A 21,932-nucleotide genomic window follows, 5' to 3' on the forward strand; every position below is an offset into this window, starting at 1 on the left:
AGTTTTAGAGCCTATTTATTGCATTAATTGCATAAGCCGATAATAATTCAACATACTCAATATTAGACCCACGTCATAAATGGTGGAATACCACTAACTGTCGCAAAATAAAGGAGCTGGTCAAATGGAGTGTTGCTTTTGCCCTGATAATTAAAAATGTTCTTTTCAACAGTGTGAGGTTAAGTAATATATATTTTGAATTTTTTTATTCTATCGACAACTTACACATATTAATTGCTCGAACTCAAGACCTCTGACATTTCCTTTTTAACGGCAAAACAAAATTATGTAAAAAGTTGAGAATCATTTATATACCAAAGAAATATTTAACTCTAGAAAATTTAGAGGATTTAAGTTTGCCCAAAGCTTAATGATGAAACATTTAAACCCCTATTTATAGCCCACTAAAATAAGTTAAAAGAGATAAATAATTAGTAACGAATTCAGGGGGAAAAACCTCTCTCATTATCAATAAAATGCAACCAAATTATATTTATTTTGCATATATATTTTTGTTTGAATTATATATATAGGGTATTAGATGGTGCATGACATGGGCGACCTGGAAGGATTATCAGAAAAGTGGATGAAAGTGGTTGTGAGATTTGGGTGAACATGTTTGGTTAATGGGTGAGAAAATGATTGAACTTAGTTATTCAATAGAGAGAATTACAAAAGCAATTTGGGATTTAATAATGTTCTCTGAGCACTATTCATAAATAACTAATTTGGGATTTACAAAAGCAAATAGAGGAATCGCAGAATGAACACACGGGATGATTTGAATCGACATTTGGCGTGCTTTACAATAGCCCATTCGCTTGAATTATATATACATTTACATATATAACAAAAACCTTTTATTAATCCTCGTTAGATTGGTAATCGGGAGATAAGGGAATGGTAGGTTTAGCATCAACGAGCATTTTAACTACTTCCCTCATGGTGGGACGTAAATTCGGAAGTTTGGCGGTGCAGAGGATGCCGATCTTCAAGACTTTAACCATGTCGTCTAGAACGGTGACTGTTTCGGTGGCTACTTCTCTGTCGAGAATCTTGATGACATTTTCATGGCGGTTGAGGTGAGCTAAAACCCAGTGAACAAGATCTTGTCCTTCTCCGTACTTTTCTTCAATGGCTGCTCTTCCGGTTAACAATTCCAGTAACACTACTCCGAAACTATAAACATCGCTTTTCGTAGTAACTTTTAGAGTATATGCAAGCTCTGCCAAGGGTTTGAATAATAAGATATACAATTGGAAAAAAATGTGATACTTTATCAACTAAATATAATATGTAAAGTTTGAAAGAATGGTAAAAGGAAAAAGTGTTTTGAAACTCACCAGGAGCAATATAGCCATGGGTGCCTGCGAAACAGCTCCATTCAGATCCCTTGAGAGATTTTTCTGCAATCTTTGCGACCCCGAAATCAGCAATTTTCGGCTCGTAATCCTTGTCAAGTAAAATGTTGGATGATTTTATATCCCTGTGAGTGATAGGAGGGGAGCAATCATGGTGCAGATAAGAAATTCCCTTGGCAGCTCCCAAGGCAATCTTATATCTTTGATGCCAATTCAACTCTGGCTTCCCATCTTTTTTCACTCGGCGAATTGCTTGAAAAACGTTTCCATTCACCATGATTTCGAATACCAAATAGCTCGATCCGCCTTTCGTTAGACATGCATAGAGCTTCAGAATGTTTCGGTGTCGAATTTGGCCCAATATTCCCATCTCTGCAGCCAAAACCTTGAGGCCTTCCACTTTCCACAGTTGCTTCACAGCGACCACGACACCTTTTTCCTCAAATCCAAGCGATAAACTCTTCCGTACTGCCGCTTCCTATCAGATTTTGCTCCTCTAGATTACATATTTCCTCGGCTTCGATATCCATGTTGTGGAAACATGCAAGTTCCCATTTCGGACTCATTTTGTTGCCACCTTCAATACTGTTCTCCATGTCTGCATGACTACGCTTGAAGTTCTTGTAACTCAGAAGCAGTAGTCCAGCTAGAACAATAAACAATACAACAGCTATAACAATGAACAAAGTTGATTTTTCTCTGAGTACCCTGCTCTGGTCCCGATCTTCCTTGCAAACATTGAGCACCGTACCACCATTCATACGAGTTTTAGTATTTTGGTCAATGCAGAGTCTCCCATTAGCGATAAATGCTTTCTCTCCGCCGATGGTCAAGAGCTCATGAGGAACATTTCCAGACAACTGGTTATCAGACAAATCAATGGAACTCAACTTCAGGTTTTTGAGATTCTTTGGAATTGGACCGGTAAGTTTGTTTCCCGAAAGATTCAAAGAGTTCAAAGAGGGCATGAAGGAAACTGTTGGTGGGATAATGTCACTGAGATCATTACCAGCAAGATTCAAGTCCACCAACCTAACACAATTACCTAGTTCCGCATGTATTGATCCGGTTATTGAGTTTTGCTCGAGATGCAACGAAAATAACTGCTGCAAAGCACCAATCTCAGCAGGTAGATTTCCAGAAAGTTATTGTTATTCAAAAGAAGCTTCTCTAAGTTGACCAACTTGCCAAGTTCCGATGGAAGATTACTTGAAAATTTATTGTTCTGCAAAACCAACTGACTCAAGTTGGTGGAAGATCCAATGCTGGCAGCTATTCCTCCAGTAAAGTCATTATCACCGAAGTCGATTATATTCACATGCGGAAGTGCCCAAAGTCCATCTGCAACTTTTCCAGAAAAACGGTTCTTGCTGATCCTGAGCCTTAGCAGTGATTTACATTCAGCATACGAATCCGGAAACTGTCCTGAAAAGTTGTTTTCAAGAGCCAGTAAAAGAGTTAGCTTTCTGCCCTCACATAAGAACCTGGGAAATTGACCTGAAAATTGATTCTCCGATACATCGATACTTTCCAACGGTGAGAACCGGCCCAAATTGGCAGGAAATTCCCCGGAAAACCGGTTTTGGTAGACTGAGAACCCTATAAGATGATGCATATCTCCAAATCCTGCAGGGATCTCTCCAGAAAAGTTGTTGTTATAACACTGAAACACAATCAAATTCATGTTTCCAAGCCCTTTCGGTAATGTCCCGTGCATATGATTCGAGGAGATGTCGATTTCTTGCAAGAGAGGAAGATCAGCTATCCCTGGTGGCAACTCCCCTGTCAAATTGTTATGATACAGTTCAATCTTGGTAAGGTTCTTCAATTTCGAAATCGAGTTCGGGATAACCCCAGAAATCTTGTTCCATGACAAATCCATTACATTTAAGGCCTGCAACTCAAACAGGGACTCTGGAATCTGCCCTATCAGATTGGATTTGTGAAGATACAAGTAAGTCAAGTTCTTCAAATTCCCGATACTCTCCGGAAGCTCACTCTCATCGAAATCATTTTCAGCTAAACCGAGATAAGTCAGTTTAGTTAAGTTCCCGAAAAGATCCGGAATAACTCCCACCATTTTATTCGAGCTCAAGTTCAAAACTCTGAGATTTGAACAATGGTTTACTTCTTCAGGAAGTTCCCCAGAAATGGCGTTGTGAGGCAAAGAAAGGTTTTGAAGACTTTGAAGCATTGAAATGGAAGGCGAAATTTCACCCGAAAGTGATTTCCCAACAAGTGAAATCCCCGTGACATTGCCTGAAACAGGGTCACAAGTAACTCCATAGAATTTGCATGGAGAATCTGATTCTTTCCAGGAATCTGATTCTTTCCAGGAATCTAATACGTTTAAAGGGTCTTTGAGCTTGTTTTTGAACTCGATAAGAGCTTGGGTTTCGACGTTAATGGCGGAACAAGGCGAGAAAAGATCAGAAACCATGACTGAAAACAGTAGAAAACAGCAACATGGAGTGATGTTGAGGGCCATATTTGGAATTCAAGGAAAGGGATTATTTAGAAATAAATCCAATGTTTACACCATTCCTGACTGGCTGGCAATAGCTGAAACGGAGAATTAAAGATCAATTATTTTATTGAAACAAATATTAAAATAAAAAAATAAATCTGTTAAAGTAGATTTTGCTGATAAACATTTGCCCTTGAATTTTAATAAGAATCAAAATCGTTTACCCTTTGACGGTAAAAACAATTTCTAACTTACAAAGATATGAACTTAATAAGTTGGATTTGTTCATAAAGTAAAGCAAAGAAAATAATTTTTTTTTTTTTGGAAAAAAAGGTAGGAATCTGGAAGAGAAATCACAAGACTCAATCAAGGTTTGATTGTCGATTCTTGGATTAATAATGAAACAATAATCCAAATCTGTTCAACTTAAAGTAGCTTTTTTTTTCAAGGTTCCAATGTATCAACTGTTCAAACACATATCTAACATTCTTTAAGCTAGTTATGCTATGGATTATATAGCATTCATAATTAACAAAATAATTTCAGGGGCTTATCTTTCTCAACAGAAGATTGAAAAACAAAACCCATAAAACAGTTTGAATTAACATAAAGCAAACAATTTGGAAGTGAAAACAATGGAAGCTGCCAGACGTACCTATGGGAAACTCGGGCGAGACGAATACTGGGGTTTTCTCCTTTTTGTTTGGCTACTGAGAAAGTGAAGAATTTCCCACTGTTAACTAGTGTTTAGCTTCCCAGGAGAACGATGAATTTCTCGAGAAAAAGGTTACTTTTTCCTTGTTTTTGGGCTATATGTTTAGAAGATTCTCATCGAAACTGAATTACACGGAGAAGAACCAAGCAAGCAAAAGCTTCAGTTTCATTCATCAAAATACATGAGTTTTCTAGTTCTAAAAATAAAATTGGAAGAAGAAGAAAAATGCATAGAGAGTTTGGTTTGGTTTTATGATCTCTTGATAGTAAATGAAAACCCAGATTCTGGATTGGGAGGTTTCACAAAGAAGCTGACAAACCCACAGTAGAAAACCAGGAAAGAAACAAGCGAAACGGAAGTGAAATGAAAAAGAAAGATAAGTGATCTGAATGATATTTAGTGACAGTGGAGAAAGGAGACAAATTCTGCTGTGCGCAGAAGATTGATTCAGTGGGGGAAAGGTAAGCATCATTCGTTGTATCGATGCGTGCATGATTTGGGTGTACATTGACCAACTGGAATATGTGGAAAGTTCACTTAGAGGTCATCCACATTTAATCATAAATTACAAACTTTTATTTTTATTAATTTACATGAATAATATTTTTCATATTTTTTTAATAATTGAGAATACATATATTTAAAAATATTTTTAAAATATGAACAATATATGTTAATAATATAAATTTTTTGAATAAGATAAACGTAAATAAAATTCTAGACTGATTATTATCGATAAAATAACTAACAGAAAAAAATTCGGATTTTAGTGTCCACTTTCAAAACAAACACTTTATAGATACAACGGTTTGAATCCATATCCTTTAAATTCTAATAAAAATAACATTTATTAAAATACCATTGATTAATAAATAAGATATAAATTATTATATAAAGATAAAATAATTAAAAATAATGTGAAAACCATTGAAAGGGAATATGGTCAAAGTAAGCAGCGTAAAATATAAACACTGCTCATGCAATAGATAAATCAATCGATAATTTCTAGATAAGCATTGTTTTGGATTTGTGCTAATTTAGGCCATATATTTTAAATTAACACTAACATTAAATCAGGACTGATATTAAATTACCAATTTAATCTTGAACAGCACTTCTCTTTTCTCTTTACCAAACCATAATAATAATAAATCAATTAATAAAATAGATAATTTTACTCATGTATTTTATATGCAAAAACCGTTTTATTCATTTTTTTTATTTAAAACAATTGAAATGCGATTTAGAGCAAAATATAAGAATTATTATAATATCATTATTGAATCAATTAAGTAATAATTAGTGACATTTTTATTAAGTAACGACATAAAAATGTTGGTTTGATAATTGTCGATATTTATCTATTTTAGTACGTGTGAAATTCGTTAATAATGATGTCATAATTTATCCGAAGGCTTATGACTTTAAATCTTTTGGGTTTAAGTGTTTTGTTCATTTGAAGAAACAATTTCGATTTTGGTATCTGTCTCTGCTGACTAATACCAATCTGTACCACATACATATTACTTGGTGCATGTTTTTTTACAACACTTTTATTCATAAAGTTTTGGCTTAATGGCACAACACGAGTTTATAAATTATCTAATAAATATGATAAAATGAGAAACGATAATTGTCGATCTAAGGTCTAAAAATCTTAGGGTTTTTTTTTTTTTTTGAGAATAAGATGATATTAACATGTCAAGACAATACTTCTCAACAATATTTAATAGTAGTCATTACAATAAAAACGAATTAAAATTCATTTATTATATTATAAGTTTTAAATTGTACTAAAAATATATAAGTTTTAAAAGATTAATGACCATTTATATAGTTTATCCTATATTTTATATAAAATAAATAATATAATAAAATTAGAGTTAAATTTGAAATAGTATACGAAAACATAGATATCTTTCGAGGTGGCCTATTTTTACACCCCTCGTTTCTTTTCTTTAGTTTTCAATTCTATAAATTTTGACAAATCTTTTTCAGTACTATTTTTTTGGTATATTAATTGTTCAAAGCCAGAGAGTCAGAGAGGAAGGCTTGATTTCCACATAAAATTTCCATTATCGATAAAAAATGTAATATTTTTGTGATCTTACAGACAATTTTAATTCGATAAAATACCTTTTTTTTCTAATCTATTTTTTAATATTTTTATGTGGTATTTTTTCTTTGATTTTTGATTAACCGACGACGGCGTCAATTCTAATGCTGATTGTTTATTATCGATAATTATTAGTTCTCTTATTTTTTTTTTACAATTTCTTTTTTTAGTTTTTTTTTAAATAATTGACTAAGAATCTCTGTCTTCGTGATACATTTTTATTTATTTTTGTGGTATACGTTTTATCTACTCTTGTGACACGGTCTTTACTGTTTGGTGCAATTTTAACATATTTTTACGGTCATTTTGGTGTTCACGCAAACTACATTTGTTTTCTAATTGATTTGTCTGTGGCTAAGTATAGTCAAATCTCCCTTGTTGGTAAAATATTGTTTGCGGATATAATTAGAATTGTGTAGAGAAGTAGCCTATCAAATAATTTTGTTCGCTCACCACTCATTTATCACTTCATAAAATGTCTCATTTAACAGAGACAATGAGTTTTATAAATATTACTGCTTCTTTTGATGATCATCATTCTCAAAGAACTAAAACACCATTGACAAAATTTGACAAATCTTTATTCCTTAAATTTTTCTGTTTGCACGTAGCAACTAAAACACCATTGACAAAATGCATGCGAAACATGCCCAGGCCATGACAAATAAAAAAGTTTAGTTTTATATAGAAAGAATACTGTTTGCTACGTCGAAATCAAAGATATTTAACAAGAAGATCCAAATAAAGTTGTATACTTTAATAGTATAAAATAATTATAAAGTATTATATTTATAGTCTTTTTTAATTATTAATATTTGATAACGTACATAAATCTTACAAATATAATTGTTTAAGTTCAAAATTTCAAGACACTCAATATGATCAACAAATAAAATTAATTATAAATTAGAATTATGATATTTAGGTTTCGTCACAAATATAATGTATATAGAAAAGAAAAAGACTATGCAAGTACACCAAAGATGATTCGACTTGTCTTTTAATGTATTCATGTGCTCTAAATACGAATCAACAAAGGGTTAAAAGTTACGATAAATCATTATCGTAATATAAGATCGATTGGCTCCTATTCCGGTGGATTTCAATGAGATAATTGGTCGTTGGATGGAGGTGAGAACGGATGAAGGGTCGGCAGCGATAAAGAGTGAAGGTCGACGTGAATTTAAGGGTTAAAATTAGAGTTTTCAAGGTTTTTTTTTAAGTTTTTTTTGAAAATTTTAGATTTGTTTTTAAAAAAAATATTTAATTTTTTTAAAATAAAATTTTGAACATTATCAAAACGTGACAGTATTGTGTAACGAAATATTTTAACGACCGTTACGGCTAAATCACCTAAAGTTGTAACGCTTAACACTTGTAATGTTAGATACATAGATTAACTAGAAAAAAGTTTGAATATAAAAAAAATATAATTTAAACATTTATTTTTATTTAAACTAAGATGGAGATCAAAAGAAATTTGTGGACTGTACAGATATCATGGAAGGTGGGAAATAAGTGGACTAGAATTATGAGAATTTTTGTTGAAAGAAAGGGTCTTGTTTTTCATCTTTGAGGACAAAATAATAATCGTATTAATACGCGTCAATCATTTTAGAGTTCATTATTATGTTGAGTGCTTTGTCAATATAATTTCGTGATTTTGTTTATTGAATAGTCGAATAATTATTATTTTTTGTTTCTTTATTTGTAATGACATGATTTGATGTGATCAAGCCATACGATTCTCTCACTTTTTATCTATGTAGGTGTTTTTATCTTTAATTCCCATTAATAATAAAATATATTTATTGTGAGAAAAGTAAAATTAATATATATATTTTTCAATGTTCTAGTGAAACGGTTTCGTTTTATTGATAGGATAAAAAACAACAATGGGCTAAGGTTTTGTTAGGTTGAATCTTAATGGAATTTTAGAGTTTTATTCTCCTCACGTTCGTCCATAAATATTTGATTCAAACGTTTTTTTTTTTAAATTTTAAACAAAAAATAGGAAGAAATTTGAAGAAAAGAAAAAGAAAATGAAGAAGGATAGACAACAGGCAGACCTATTTAATGATTGAGTTATTTACTTGATCTGATATAGTGATATAAAAATATTTTTTTATTATTATATCAATTGAATCAAGGTAAAAATAGACCTAGATTAAAAAGTTAAAATATTTATTTTTTATAATTTGGATAAATATAAGGTTTTATTTATTTAAAAATTTTCAACCATTTAATAATGATCGCATATATCTTTGCATACGTGATGTTTGAATTCAAAATCTCAGGAGATAACAACAGTTTTTTAACCATTGAGAGATCAGGGGCGGAGCTTTATTGGGGCCTAAAGGGGCCCCGACCACTGTTAAAAAATTAGTATATTAGATTAAGTTTGGTCTAATAGTATTTTAGTTCATGTAAAAATAAATATTTTTATTTAAAAAATATAAGAATTTATTATATATTTAATCGAGTAGGGGGCGAACTAAATAATGATAACCTCATGTTCTCAAAATTTTGGTCTAGTAACAATTTAAGTCATTGTAAGTTTAAATATTAGACAAATTAGGTGTTATCTTGTGAATTTTGAGTATTTTTTATATATAAATCTAGGGTGAATATAAGACACTATATGTAGAAAGACTCAATCATTTGACAATAAACGATCATTCTCTTACATACACAATACTCAAACTTGGGACCTCAAGGATAACAACAATCCCTTAATCATTAAAGTCGATTGATTTGTGCTGAATTTTAAGTATAAATACATGATAAGTCATTTTATTTTTTTAAAATAATTTAATATTTTGGCCGCTGTCAATATTTAATCCTGACTCCGTTCCTGATTGAGATCGTTTGGATCATGCAAATTTAATTTTTTTAAAACATGGCCTAATTTAAATTAATTCGTCAAGTAGCTAAAGATGAGAAACAAATTAATTTGATTAATTGAGCAACCATCCATGTTATTACCAAATTTGCTTAAAAGTTTGTATATGGATTTACCCGTAACTGTCAATTAATGGGTGTTTGAAACATTTACCATCGAATTACAACTTCTTCCTTGCCGGTTGACTTTGCAATTCATTAATTGCTTATAATCCTTGTTTTGTCCCCACTGCTTCAACTTCCTCCACATATCCACATTCCAATTTCATGCACTACAAATGTCACCTGTCATAAATTGGGATGGTACATGACATGTGATTTACTTACCCATTTATTACTCCTAAGCTTTTACAACAAATTTTGATTTACCATTTTTTAAAATTTAATCTAACTGTAAAAGCTTGGAGTGGATCCAACAAATTCAAATGGGGTTTTTAGGATTGAAATTGAAATTAAAGATTAAAATATTAAAAAAATTAAAATTAATTATGTACATGTACATGTATATATATAAAATTTTAATTAATGAAAATTTTGATTTGAATTAATTCAATAAACTCTATTATACTTATGTAGAATGATCTTCGCATCTCAAAGTTTATGAAAAAATCTCATAGTCAAGATCCCAAGAAAGTATTTTTAAAGAAAATCAGACACTTAATATCTCTCGATATGTTAAAATCTTTTAACATGACATCTATTAAGTTCATATGATATATCAGAATTAAATCTAATGTCAACTGACCATATCCATTTAATATACCAACCAACTAGTAGTCATAATGACTATACGACTATCACATATACTAAGAATCATTACAAAGACTTTCAATCAAGAATAAGAGAAAAAAATGAAACTATCTCTCTCACGTTTATCTCTTATCTACCTTTTTATAGAGATAGAATACCATAACATCAATCAACGATCGTCTATTTACTATTCACAATTATCTATTCAAATTAAAAAATAATAATTAACCACTTACGACCATTGAGACCGGTTTGTTCTCATCAACACTCATAACACGACTTTACTTTTTTACCTGAGTAACTTTAGAATAGATGAGGTTGAACATAAACCCTAGTCAACCCTTGCTTTAACATTATATGGATTACTGTGTGAAGTATGAAACAAGCAGTAATCTGCATGAAATCGTTAATGTCAATGCCATAGATGGGAGTAAAAGAATTGCAAAGGAATTGTTGGAGATGTTGGGTTTATGAGAGAGAAAGTAATTACTGCACTGCACCGATACACATGAACTTATTTACTGTTTTTCCAACTACCCACCTTATCTCTCTTATTTATAAACCAACTTCTCTACTTCTAAGCTCTCTCACTGAACTCCTCATTCTCTGTCTTTTATCCCTCAAAGTTTCTTTCTTCACAAAAGCTTCAAGCTTTGGCATTGACAATGGCAATGGCAATGGGGAAGTTGTTGATATATTGCATGGTTGTTTTCTTAGGTTTGGCGTTGAGCGATGTTGTTTCAGGGCAAGGAGAGAACCCTTTTTTGCCTGATGGTGGGAAGAGAAGAGAAATGGTGCCTGCGATGTTCGTGTTCGGAGATTCTCTCATCGACAATGGCAACAACAATGAACTTCCTTCTTTTGCAAAGGCTAACTATTTCCCTTATGGGATCGACTTCAATGGCGGTCCTACCGGTCGTTTCTCCAATGGTTATACCATGGTTGACGAAATTGGTCAGTCAGTAAACACTCATTATCTCTCCATTTAAAACAAATTGTAGCTAATGTATGTGCATGAACATGCAGCTGAGCTGCTTGGGCTTCCATTGATTCCTGCATACTCTGAAGCTTCCGGCGATCAAGTTCTTCACGGTGTCAACTACGCCTCCGCGGCCTCCGGGATCCTTGACATCACCGGAAGAAACTTTGTAAGCATTTCTCCCATACATGCATGTGATTATATCTATTTTTTCAAACAATTTAATTTAGTAATGTTGGGTCATTTGTATAGAAAAGGAAGGAGTCGAGTATTTCACGTGATATGGGATGTTAGGCAAATATTACTCTTATAACCTAGAAATAAATCTGGCCTGCAACTCCATGCAGTTTTGCCGATGGAATCATAAATGCAGTTTGACTCATAGAATTGCTATTATCTGTAGCCCATTAATATCTGATACTGTACAGACCTTTAGTGTCTACCTTATTTTGCTTGTTCATAGAGCATGCAGCATGGCACAAAAATTATCATGCAGTCGAGCAATAAATGATGAACATATGAGAAATGAGTTTTATCTTTGTGTATTTTGTTTTAATTCAGGTGAGTCGAATACCATTTGATCAACAAATTCGGAATTTCCAGACCACATTGGATCAGATTACGGACAATCTGGGTGCAATCGATGCAGCAGAAGCACTTGCTAAATGCATTTTCTTTGTTGGGATGGGAAGCAATGATTACCTCAACAATTACCTTATGCCTAATTACCCGACCAAAGATCAGTACAATGGTCAACAATATGCTGATCTCTTGGTTCAAAAATACACTCAGCAACTCAGGGTACGTTAATCACTTCATTCGCAACCATGATCATATTCACGGATGAACGCATGATTTTATATCAATGAGGGTAAATTTAAGAAGTTATTTTAAAATGATTTATATCGGGAAATGTAAACTTAGAAAGTTATATTAGAAATTTCTAGGGATGCGACATATCATGTCATACTTTGTGTTACATTTCAGTTCATTCGAACCGAGGATTTTGAAATTGACTTCTTGTATTGATATGCAGACGCTTTACAATCTGGGAGCACGTAAGTTTGTGTTAGCGGGGTTAGGAAGAATGGGGTGTATTCCAAGCATTTTAGCACAGAGCACAGCCGATGGCTGCTCGGAAGAAGTGAACCAGCTGGTTCTACCTTTCAATGTCAACGTTAAGACGATGATGAATAGCCTTAATGCTGATCTGCCGGGTGCCAGGTTTATCTACGTAGACATCGCTCGCCTTTTCGAAGACATTGTGGCCAATGCCGGAACATATGGGTTCAGCGTGGTGGACCGAGGGTGTTGTGGCATCGGACGGAACAGAGGACAGATAACGTGCCTTCCGTTCCAAACACCGTGTGAGAACAGAGATGAATACGTGTTTTGGGATGCATTCCATCCGACTGAAAAGGTGAACATCATAATGGCGAGGAAGGCCTTCAATGGAGATCCTTCCATTGTTTATCCCATCAACATTCAGCAGCTTGCCAATCTTTGATCTTTAACCGAATTAGTTGCTACTATGTATCGGTCACTATTTGGCTTATTTTCTTTAAATGTATTTTCTGTTTAATTAGGAGCAAACATTACTTTTTGGCTTTCACTGCTACTTCAATACTTCCTCTAATTCTTAGCATAGACTCAGTAATGTTTGATACAATATGATTATATTTTAGATTTTTGTTGGCATGAAATAATCTTAAAATTTTAGACATGAACAACACAAGTTTTAATATGATATAAATTACATAACGTACAAGTTTTTGATGCAGTATATAAATTACATAATAATATAATGTTATATAAACTTTGAAAATGGGTAAAGACAATCCAAGCTCAAGTTTGAATGTTAAACCCCATCCCACTATTGACAATTTTCAAGTCTAATAGTTTTGTCCATCACTCCAAATATTGGATAACCCAACCCTAGGAGAGTTCTACTAGAGGCTGGTTCACGGTCAATAGTTGGCACCTTCAAGCAGAATTTTGTTGATTTTACTAAATATAACTGAGAATATAAATCTACAGTTTAAAAATAAAGTTTGAGAGTTGCATTTCCCACGTCTCTGCTCTTGGTCATGGAGTTTACATAACCTAACCTACAAAGGAATCAAATCATAAAAGTCGGTTTCATCTAGTTAGCGTACACAACGAGCCTTTTCTTCCTGTTCCAACCCTAGTGATTTCCGTGCATTTGCAATACCTTCTGGACCTGCAGCTTCATCTAGTTAGCGTACACGACAAGCCTTTTCTTCCTGTCCCAACCCTAGTGATTTCTGTGCATTTGCAATACCTTCTGGATCTGCAGCAATACGAATCCAAAAAGTTCGAATTATGATGTTTACTGGAAGTGTGTAACTTCAAAGAAATTGGTGACCATCGACTGCCCAGAGCTTTCTAGGCGATTGCAAAGATGATCATTATCAGTCATTCCAACTTTTCAGTTTTGTTTAAGCATTTGTATCTACCTTATATTCAAACATCACTACAGGGATATGATTTTTCAAATATCCTCCAATTACATGGAAAAAACTTATTAAAATCTGAACATACTCATGTCAGACATATATCATATCCAACTCAAGAATCCAAATAGCATTGGTGATTATTTGCTAGATTTGGTTACTTGAACAAAAATTCTAGCACTGTAATTTAGAATTTACAATGTCCAGGGTTGCAACTAAAGTATGCCGTAAGCTACTGATCAAAAACATTAGACTCGACTTGGAAGAGACATCTGTGATTAAAAGAGAAGGAATCGTGTCTCTATACCGACATGGCCCAAAAATATATGTTACAAGAACTTGATTGTTAGTGTCAGACATGAGTGTGTTTGATATGGATATTTATTCAAAATTTTCCCAAGTATTTACATGTATTTGGGGGACTCTTGGTGAGTCATATCTCCAAATTCATGAATGTTAGAAATGAGTAATCTCAAAGCAAAATGAAGAAAAGGACGGGAATCCAAGACAACCTTGATACAGAGCATAATTCATTGATAGTAATGTTCAATCTTTGCGCTACCAATAACTTATTTTCAAATAAAAAATCTCATCGAAAAACGGAGTGAATATGCGTGTGAAGAAGCTCAAGTTGCAAGAAACATTGTATGCCATTGCAGGTGGAAGAGGCTTCACAACAATATCTATGCTAAAAACTCGTTGCAGAAACTGCATGAGCATGAAAATATCAGAATACTCATCTAAGAGGCAAATGAACAATAATTGTCATGGTAGCCAAGAAACATGTCCAAATGCAATTTACATTCAATAAGTATATATAGAAGACAAAAATTAATAGATAACAGCATTTAGACTTGTCAGCTAATGAAATGGAAGTTTGGTATGCGGCAAACTTTTATTTGTTTCAACAACAGTATCCAACTATAATTATGAAAATAGTGCAATATATATAACTAATCCAGTGATATCCAACAGTATCTACTGATTGAACTTTAATGATAATTGACTTTTTCTTTTACCAAGGTCCATTAAAGAAAACGATTTTGGAGATTACTTCATGCAAAAAATGATAGACCTCGGATTAGTCAGGTTCAATGTGGCTACCAAGGATCGGGAGTTCCTATATGAAACAATCGTATTTCTTATATCACCACACAAGGTTTCAATATTGAATCATATATGAAACAATATTCTATAACTAGAAAAGGGTTAAGATTTAAGAGAAAGCTTAGATTCAGTAGCTTTTTGAAGAACAACCATGATAATAATCTCCATAAGGTTCCACACTTTGGTACAAAGTATTCCCAAATTAAGATTCTACAATCCAAGCCAACCTTATGATTAATTTCGCAACTGTTAAACTTTGACTGATGCAAGAATAAGGAATAACTGCATGCCTTAAAATGATTACTGGATTGTTCATTTTCCATTGCTTTAAGAAACACTCAAGAGAACAAGGGGGAAAACCAAACAGATACGCTCCTCTTTGCTTTAAGAAATAGGATTGTTTCATATAGGAACTCCTGATATTCGGTAGCACATTGAACCTGACTAATCCTAAGTCGAGTAAAATCAAACCCCGCACCAAAAAAAAGCTCTCTTGACGACTGTTTTCTCCCTAACCGAGACTTTTCTTATGAGACACCGAACTCATTACCACTCCCCAACCATTTTTTTATTTACTTATTGTTTGAATATAAAAATATCTTAGTCTATCATGATTCTGAAATAGAAAACAAGTCAATAAGCACCACAATTAGACTAGCAGGAGCAAATGTCTGAACAAATTCTGAAAAAAGAAACCAACCCATCAAATGTAACATTGATTTCTCAAACTGGCTTTCTTTTATGATCAATTATAATTACAAACGCATAATGAAGCGAAAGAGAAAGTGACCTTGAAGTTGCGCTGGAAGCTGTAACGGAGTTCAGGGTCAATCTCGAGGGTGTCGTCGTCAATTTGGGAAGCTGCAGACTTGCGGCGAGGGACGTGCATTTTGGGGGTGGAGCCCGGCTGACTGGTAACCTTGAGCTTGGCATCATCGAATGTTTTGGATTTTTCTTGGTCGTCGTCGCCCCTCCATGGCGCTTTGCTTAGCAGCTCTTTCTTTGGATTTCCCATCAATGTCCTGTGCTCAACTTCACTGCTGCTTCTTTCTTTCCTTCTTTTTCCAGGTTTAAAGGCAAAATAAGATAATGCCTTCTGTTTCGTTGCAAGAGTAATGCTTTCCATGGATTAAAAAGTAAATCCGGGTTTCGAGGTAAAAGTACCATTCTTGTACTATACATCAGATTATATTTCGGTCGATTTACTTAATAAATGCATAAACGGGCCCTTGTACGTTATAAACAAGACTACAAGAGTAAGAGAGAAAATAACTTCGGTGATTAAAAATGTTTTATAATATATTATTTTAACTAATTTTTTTTTGATTTGTCAAAATGACCAACAAAATCGTAATGCGAAATAAAAATTACAACGCGATCTCCAGAATCGTAAATCAGTTCCCAATCGCAATGCGATAGTACAAATTCACATTATCGCATTGCGATTTTCCAGAATCGCAACGCGAATATAAAAATCGCAACGTGAACATATAAATCACAACGTGATTCTGACTATCGTAACGAGTATCCGTAAAATCCCAACGCGTATCCGTAAATCGCAACGAGAATACGTAAATCGCAACGCGTATCTGTAAATCGCAACGAGAATACGTAAATCGCAATGCGTATCCGTAAATCGCAACGACAATACGTAAAATCGTAACGCGTATCCATAAATCGCAACGCGATTTTTAAAGCGCCATTAGAGTCGCTACGCGTATTTTATTTTCAAATTACAAACACGAATATTAATTATCGGAACACTGAACCGTCTACAGTATATCCCGTAATCGCAACTCATAACCTAAAACCTAAAATCACAACTCAGTCTCATCTCCATCTCTCACTCTCTACGGTGAAATCCGTCCCCATCTCCGAAGATTTCCGTCCCCATCCCCGACGAAATCCCTCGCAACCATTCACGGTCAGAAATCCCTCACAATCATTCAGAAATGGAAAATCAACCTTCGATGGTTAGTTTTTTTAATTATTTTTATTTTGAAATTTTTACATTATTTTAGGTTTTTCATATTGAAATTGATGATAAGTTTACTGGTAATTTCAATAATAGATTAACCATTTCACTTAGATTTCTTATTAAATTCATTCAATTGCTGCCAATACTGTTAAACTGTTTAGTCTTTAACCCTGTGAAGTTAGTATTTGTCTTTGTTTTGTCTTTTGGTTGAAGTAATGCAATCCATTAAAGTTTCAATTTGCAGAAGAAGAATAGTTTCTAAACTTAAAATCGCAACATGAAAATGAAAATCGCAACACGAAAATGACTATCGCAACGAGAGAAATGAAAATCGCAACGCGAAATGAAAATCTCAACGAGATAATCGCAACGCGAAACCAAAATCGCATTGCGATTTTCATTTCGCGTTACGATTCTCTCGTTGCGATAGTCATTTCCGCGTTGCGATAGTCATTCTCTCGTTGCGATTTTCATTTCAAATAAAAGACAAAACTGTGTTGCAAATTTTAGTTTCAAGAATAAACTACTACTCTTTATGTTTATTGTTTTTGGTATATCTTCACAGTGTAGTTTTTGGTATATCTAACTTGGTATGTTTATTGTTTTTGTAGAATTTTTTTTCGGCTTCATTGACATTAAGGAATAAAGTTAGCCTAGCCACTACAATTTCTTCGAAGCTTTCACATGCACAAAGAAAATTGTTTGAGGAAACCTGCTTCGGGCCATGGCTGAGGGTACAACATCCGGGTGGAGATGCTAATTTGACCCATTTGTGGCTTCAGACCATGACTAGCGATCTACCCGACAATATACAACGTGGTGAGGAAGATATATGGTTTCATTTTCCACCGGCGTATACTTGTTTTGGGCAGAAGGAGTTCTGCTTAATCACTGGTCTACGATTCGGACACGATGATGTAGGTCGGTACACTCGTCATATCACCCGCCCATCATGGTTATCACGGGTTTTTCCTGATGAGTCAATAGAGAAGCCGAACTTACACGTCGACGACCTGAATAAATTGTTTAATAAGAAATATGATTTTACTCGGATGAATGACGTCGATGTTGTCCGAGTATGCCTTCTAGTACTTTTGTATGCCGGTTTTTTAGGCAGAGAGGCCAGACAACCTATTCCTCATGAGTTAATATTATTGGTAGAGGACCTAAATGCATGGAATCTGTTTCCGTGGGGTTCGTATATATGGAAAGCTACCTGGACTAAGTTGTCGTCTGCCTTTGATGACCGCAAAAGTTTGTGTGGCGATGGGTCGAAATACACTTTGTCAGGCTTTGTTTGGGCCTTTAAGGTAAGAATTTCTATATAATGTTTTCAAAATTATAATTAATTATTTAACAATTACTAATGTTTGTTATTATATTGTTTGTAGATTTGGATATTCGAGGCTTTCCCAGCATGCAAACATATGCATTAAAAACTTCAAATGATATTCCTAGGGCTATTTCCTGGAAGAGGAAACGTCTGTTGGATTGGGAAGACTTAATATCATATGCGACAATAAATAATGTAAGTTAACACAAATACTATCATATATAAACAAGTTATTAATAGTAGACGTTTAACTTTGTTTGAGTTTTTATATTTTTAGGAGGCCAACACTCCATTACAGAGACTGACACCCACAGAGGCTGAGCTTGCCACTGATTGGTGGCAAGCTAGTCAGCGTTTTCTTGATGGCACGAATGATGAGCAACCTCCACTTCCTCCACTTCGAGAGCCATCACCTCACCCAGAGCCATCACCTGATCGACCCGACTATACACCTCTACAACGAGAGCCATCACCTATCCCGTCACATCATCGAGCCTCTTCTCCACCATCACCTCATGATAGGTGACCGGCAAAGATGCAACGACTTCTATCTCCCTGTTCTCCACCTCCACGGGATGAGTCAAGGGAGTTACGTGATGAGGTCAATGCCTTGCGTGAGGAGATCGGTACTCTACGCGATAACGATGGTGCATGGCTTGTGGAGGTGTCTACTTTACGTGGTGAGGTGTCCGCTCTACGTGAGATGGTAGTATCGTTGCAGAATGAGGTTCATACTCTACGCAACGAGGTAAGTTTAAGATTTTTCATATTTAACTTGATGATAAATTTACTCGTAATTTCACTTAGATTAACCATTTCACTTAGATTGCTTAGTAAATTTATTCAGTTGCTGCCAATACTGCTAAACTATTTATTCTTTAACACTGTGAAGTTAGTATTTGTCTTTTGGTTGAAGTAAATTTATTCGATTGCTGCCAATTCTGCTAAACTGTGTATTCTTTAACACTGTGAAGGTAATATTTGTCTTTGTTTTGTCTTTTGGTTGAAATTAAATTTGTTCGGTTGCTGCCAATTCTGCTAAACTGTGTATTCTTTAACACTGTGAAGTTAGTATTTGTCTTTGTTTTGTCTTTTGGTTGAAAGTAAATTTGTTCGGTTGCTGCCAATTCTGCTAAACTGTGTATTCTTTAATACTTTGAAGTTAGTATTTGTCTTTGTTTTGTCTTTTGGCTGAAGTAATGCAATCCATTCAAGTTTCAATTTGCAGAAGAAGAAATAGTTTACTTTCGCAACACGAAACTTAAAATCGCAACTTGAAAAATGACTATCGCAACTCGAAATGAATCACAACGAGAGAATCGTAACGAGAAATGAAAATCACAACGACAAAATCGCAACGTGAAATGAAAATCGCAACGCGAAACTATAATCGCGTTGCGATTTTCATTTCGCATTGCGATTCTCTTGTTGCGATAGTCAAATTCGCATTGCGATAGTCATTTTCGCGTTGCGATTTTAAGTTTCAGATTCTATTCTTCTTCTGCAAATTGAAACTTGAATGAATTGCATTACTTCAACCAAAAGACAAATACTAACTTCACAGTGTTGAAAATTTAAGTTTCAAGAATAAACTACTACTCTTTATGTTGTCATTGAACCTGCACTAAACCTATATGTTGTCCTTTTAAATGTTTATATAAGTGCTTACTTCTGGAATGTTATCTGATGCATTTTGTGAACAATGATATAATAATGACTTGAGTGAATACCGTGCAAGTTTGAAATATATTTGTCTTTGTTCTCACTGTTTAATATCATGTCTGTTTATTTACTGATTTATGTATTAATTTATTTTTAGCGGCCCGCTAAGGTGGATGCTCTACGTCGAGTTTTTCTTGCAAGACGTAGTTCACGCATCAGACGACGTGCACGTGCCATTACGTCTCCGTTCACCCCAATAGTGCGAAGAATCCGTAAGAAAAAGCCCGACTCACTTGTCATCGTTCAAGAGGCCTCCCCTATCGTTCAAGAGGCCCCTATCATCCCTCAAGAGTCCCCTCCCACCGTTCAAGAGGCCACTGTCATCGTTGAAGAGGTCCCTCCTAACATTCTAGAGCCCGATTCACACGACGTAATATATCAAATTATTGAGAAGCCCCCTTACGTGCCGGACATGATGGATGACTGTTGGCTTTCGTATAAGTTACCGGCCAGTACCATTCCGGCAGATGAAGTGGAGAGGAAACAACTACCATAAACAATTTTGGATAATACCCTTTGGGGTAAGACCGTAGTTGATTTTTATCTACATGAGCGGAGCCAAGGGTGTTACGCTGACATATACAAACTCAACGATGATATGCATTTGTTGATTGAACAGTCTTGGTGGGGTATATTATTAGGGGTTGAAGACAACGGCTATTTCGATAGGGGGTAAGTCTTATATTTCTTATATTTCAGTTTGATTAATTTTTTTAAAAATTTATGTAATTCATTAATATATGTCTTTTTTTGTAAAACAACATATTGATGCATGGGTGACACGCCTTCTAATTGTAAGGAAATTGAAGAAAAATATTAAAAAAACGCGATATACAATTATGCCGACGTCTTTTCACGTAGTTCACTTGAAGAATCAACGACAGGAATCATATGTGTTGGCTAATGGACAAGCTAAACTTTATCCTGCATGGTGGGAGGTCGATAAGGTTAGTATATTTGTTTAAATATTTTAAAGGTGTTCATAAATAAGTGCACAATTTGAATTATTACATTTCGATGCAGGTGTTTATTCCTGTTTTGGACCGTACTCATCGGCTTCTCATCGAGCTTCAGCTCCCATCCCTAAATACAATAGTATATGACAGCATGATAAATTACATATCATTGTCTGATTTAAGAGATATGATTAAGGGATGGAGCTCTCATTTGGCTAAATTCTTGGATGCAATTGATTATTGGACTAAGTCTGGAAACAAGAAGCCAAAGAAGTTCAATGTTACAGTTATCATAGACGAGACCGCGCCATAACAAACGAAGGAAGCCAGAAGGGATTATGGTCCTCTCGTATGCATGTGCTTGGAGCGTTTGACGACAGGAAGTACACATTTTATACCTCTCACCGATAGAGATAGAGGTGCAGTAAACTTGTGGTTTCGGTATTTTATGGCTAGAGCGATATATGCGAGACGCTGCCTACCTGCATCCGCGTTATGAAAGTGTCCATAAACAATTTGTAAGTCAAATGCAAGCGTTGTTAAACATATTTACTCTTTTTGGTTTTAAAATATTTGGTTAAGTAGCTATAATTCAATAATTTGTTGTTTGTAGGTTTTAGATGTGTAGAAAGTGTTGTTGATTCAATGTTTGTTTCTACAGGTTAATCCTGAAGTGAGCTGCGTGAAATGGATGTATGGGTGCAAAAGTTGATTTCATTATTATTTTTTGATTGTTTAATTGATTTGTAAAAGAAGATTTGTAAATGTTGATTTGTTTAATTGATGTGCACATAATATTTGTTCTTGTTTAATTGATTGAAATGTAATAGTTGATTTGTTGATTTCAATCTGTATTATGTTGAATGCAAAACAGACTATTGCAACGCGGAAATGACTATCGCAACGAGAGAATCGCAATGCGAAATGAAAATCGCAACGAGTGAATCACAATGCGAAAATGAAATCGTAACGTCACTCGTTGCGATTTTCATTTCGCATTGCGATTCTCTCGTTGCGATAGTCATTTCCGCATAACATACAATGTAACATCATCACTTGAAACACTAATGTAA

The 21,932-nt window shown here is 34.3% G+C and overlaps 2 protein-coding genes and 1 pseudogene across 2 annotated transcripts; 1 reads left to right on the forward strand and 2 right to left on the reverse strand.

The window, feature by feature from the left end:
- Positions 1 to 846: 846 nt before the first annotated feature.
- On the reverse strand, positions 847 to 4,691 carry LOC120180701 (annotated as a pseudogene).
- Positions 4,692 to 10,926: 6,235 nt separating this feature from the next.
- On the forward strand, positions 10,927 to 12,862 carry LOC120180705 (GDSL esterase/lipase At1g71691-like). Its single transcript, XM_039185993.1, has 4 exons — positions 10,927 to 11,264; positions 11,337 to 11,458; positions 11,851 to 12,090; positions 12,326 to 12,862. Exons 1-4 carry the CDS (start codon positions 10,976 to 10,978, stop codon positions 12,794 to 12,796), a joined length of 1,122 nt encoding a protein of 373 aa, XP_039041924.1. The 5' UTR covers positions 10,927 to 10,975; the 3' UTR covers positions 12,797 to 12,862.
- A 633-nt stretch (positions 12,863 to 13,495) lies between these two features.
- LOC120180707 lies at positions 13,496 to 20,422 on the reverse strand. Its single transcript, XM_039185996.1, has 4 exons — positions 20,417 to 20,422; positions 15,661 to 15,966; positions 14,357 to 14,471; positions 13,496 to 13,600 (listed from the first exon to the last, which is right to left on the reverse strand). Exons 2-4 carry the CDS (start codon positions 15,883 to 15,885, stop codon positions 13,527 to 13,529), a joined length of 414 nt encoding a protein of 137 aa, XP_039041927.1. The 5' UTR covers positions 15,886 to 15,966; positions 20,417 to 20,422; the 3' UTR covers positions 13,496 to 13,526.
- Positions 20,423 to 21,932: the final 1,510 nt, after the last annotated feature.

This window comes from Hibiscus syriacus, unplaced genomic scaffold, assembly GCF_006381635.1.
Source record: "Hibiscus syriacus cultivar Baekdansim isolate YM2019G1 unplaced genomic scaffold, ASM638163v2 tig00112498_pilon, whole genome shotgun sequence".
Lineage (NCBI taxonomy): Eukaryota > Viridiplantae > Streptophyta > Magnoliopsida > Malvales > Malvaceae > Hibiscus > Hibiscus syriacus.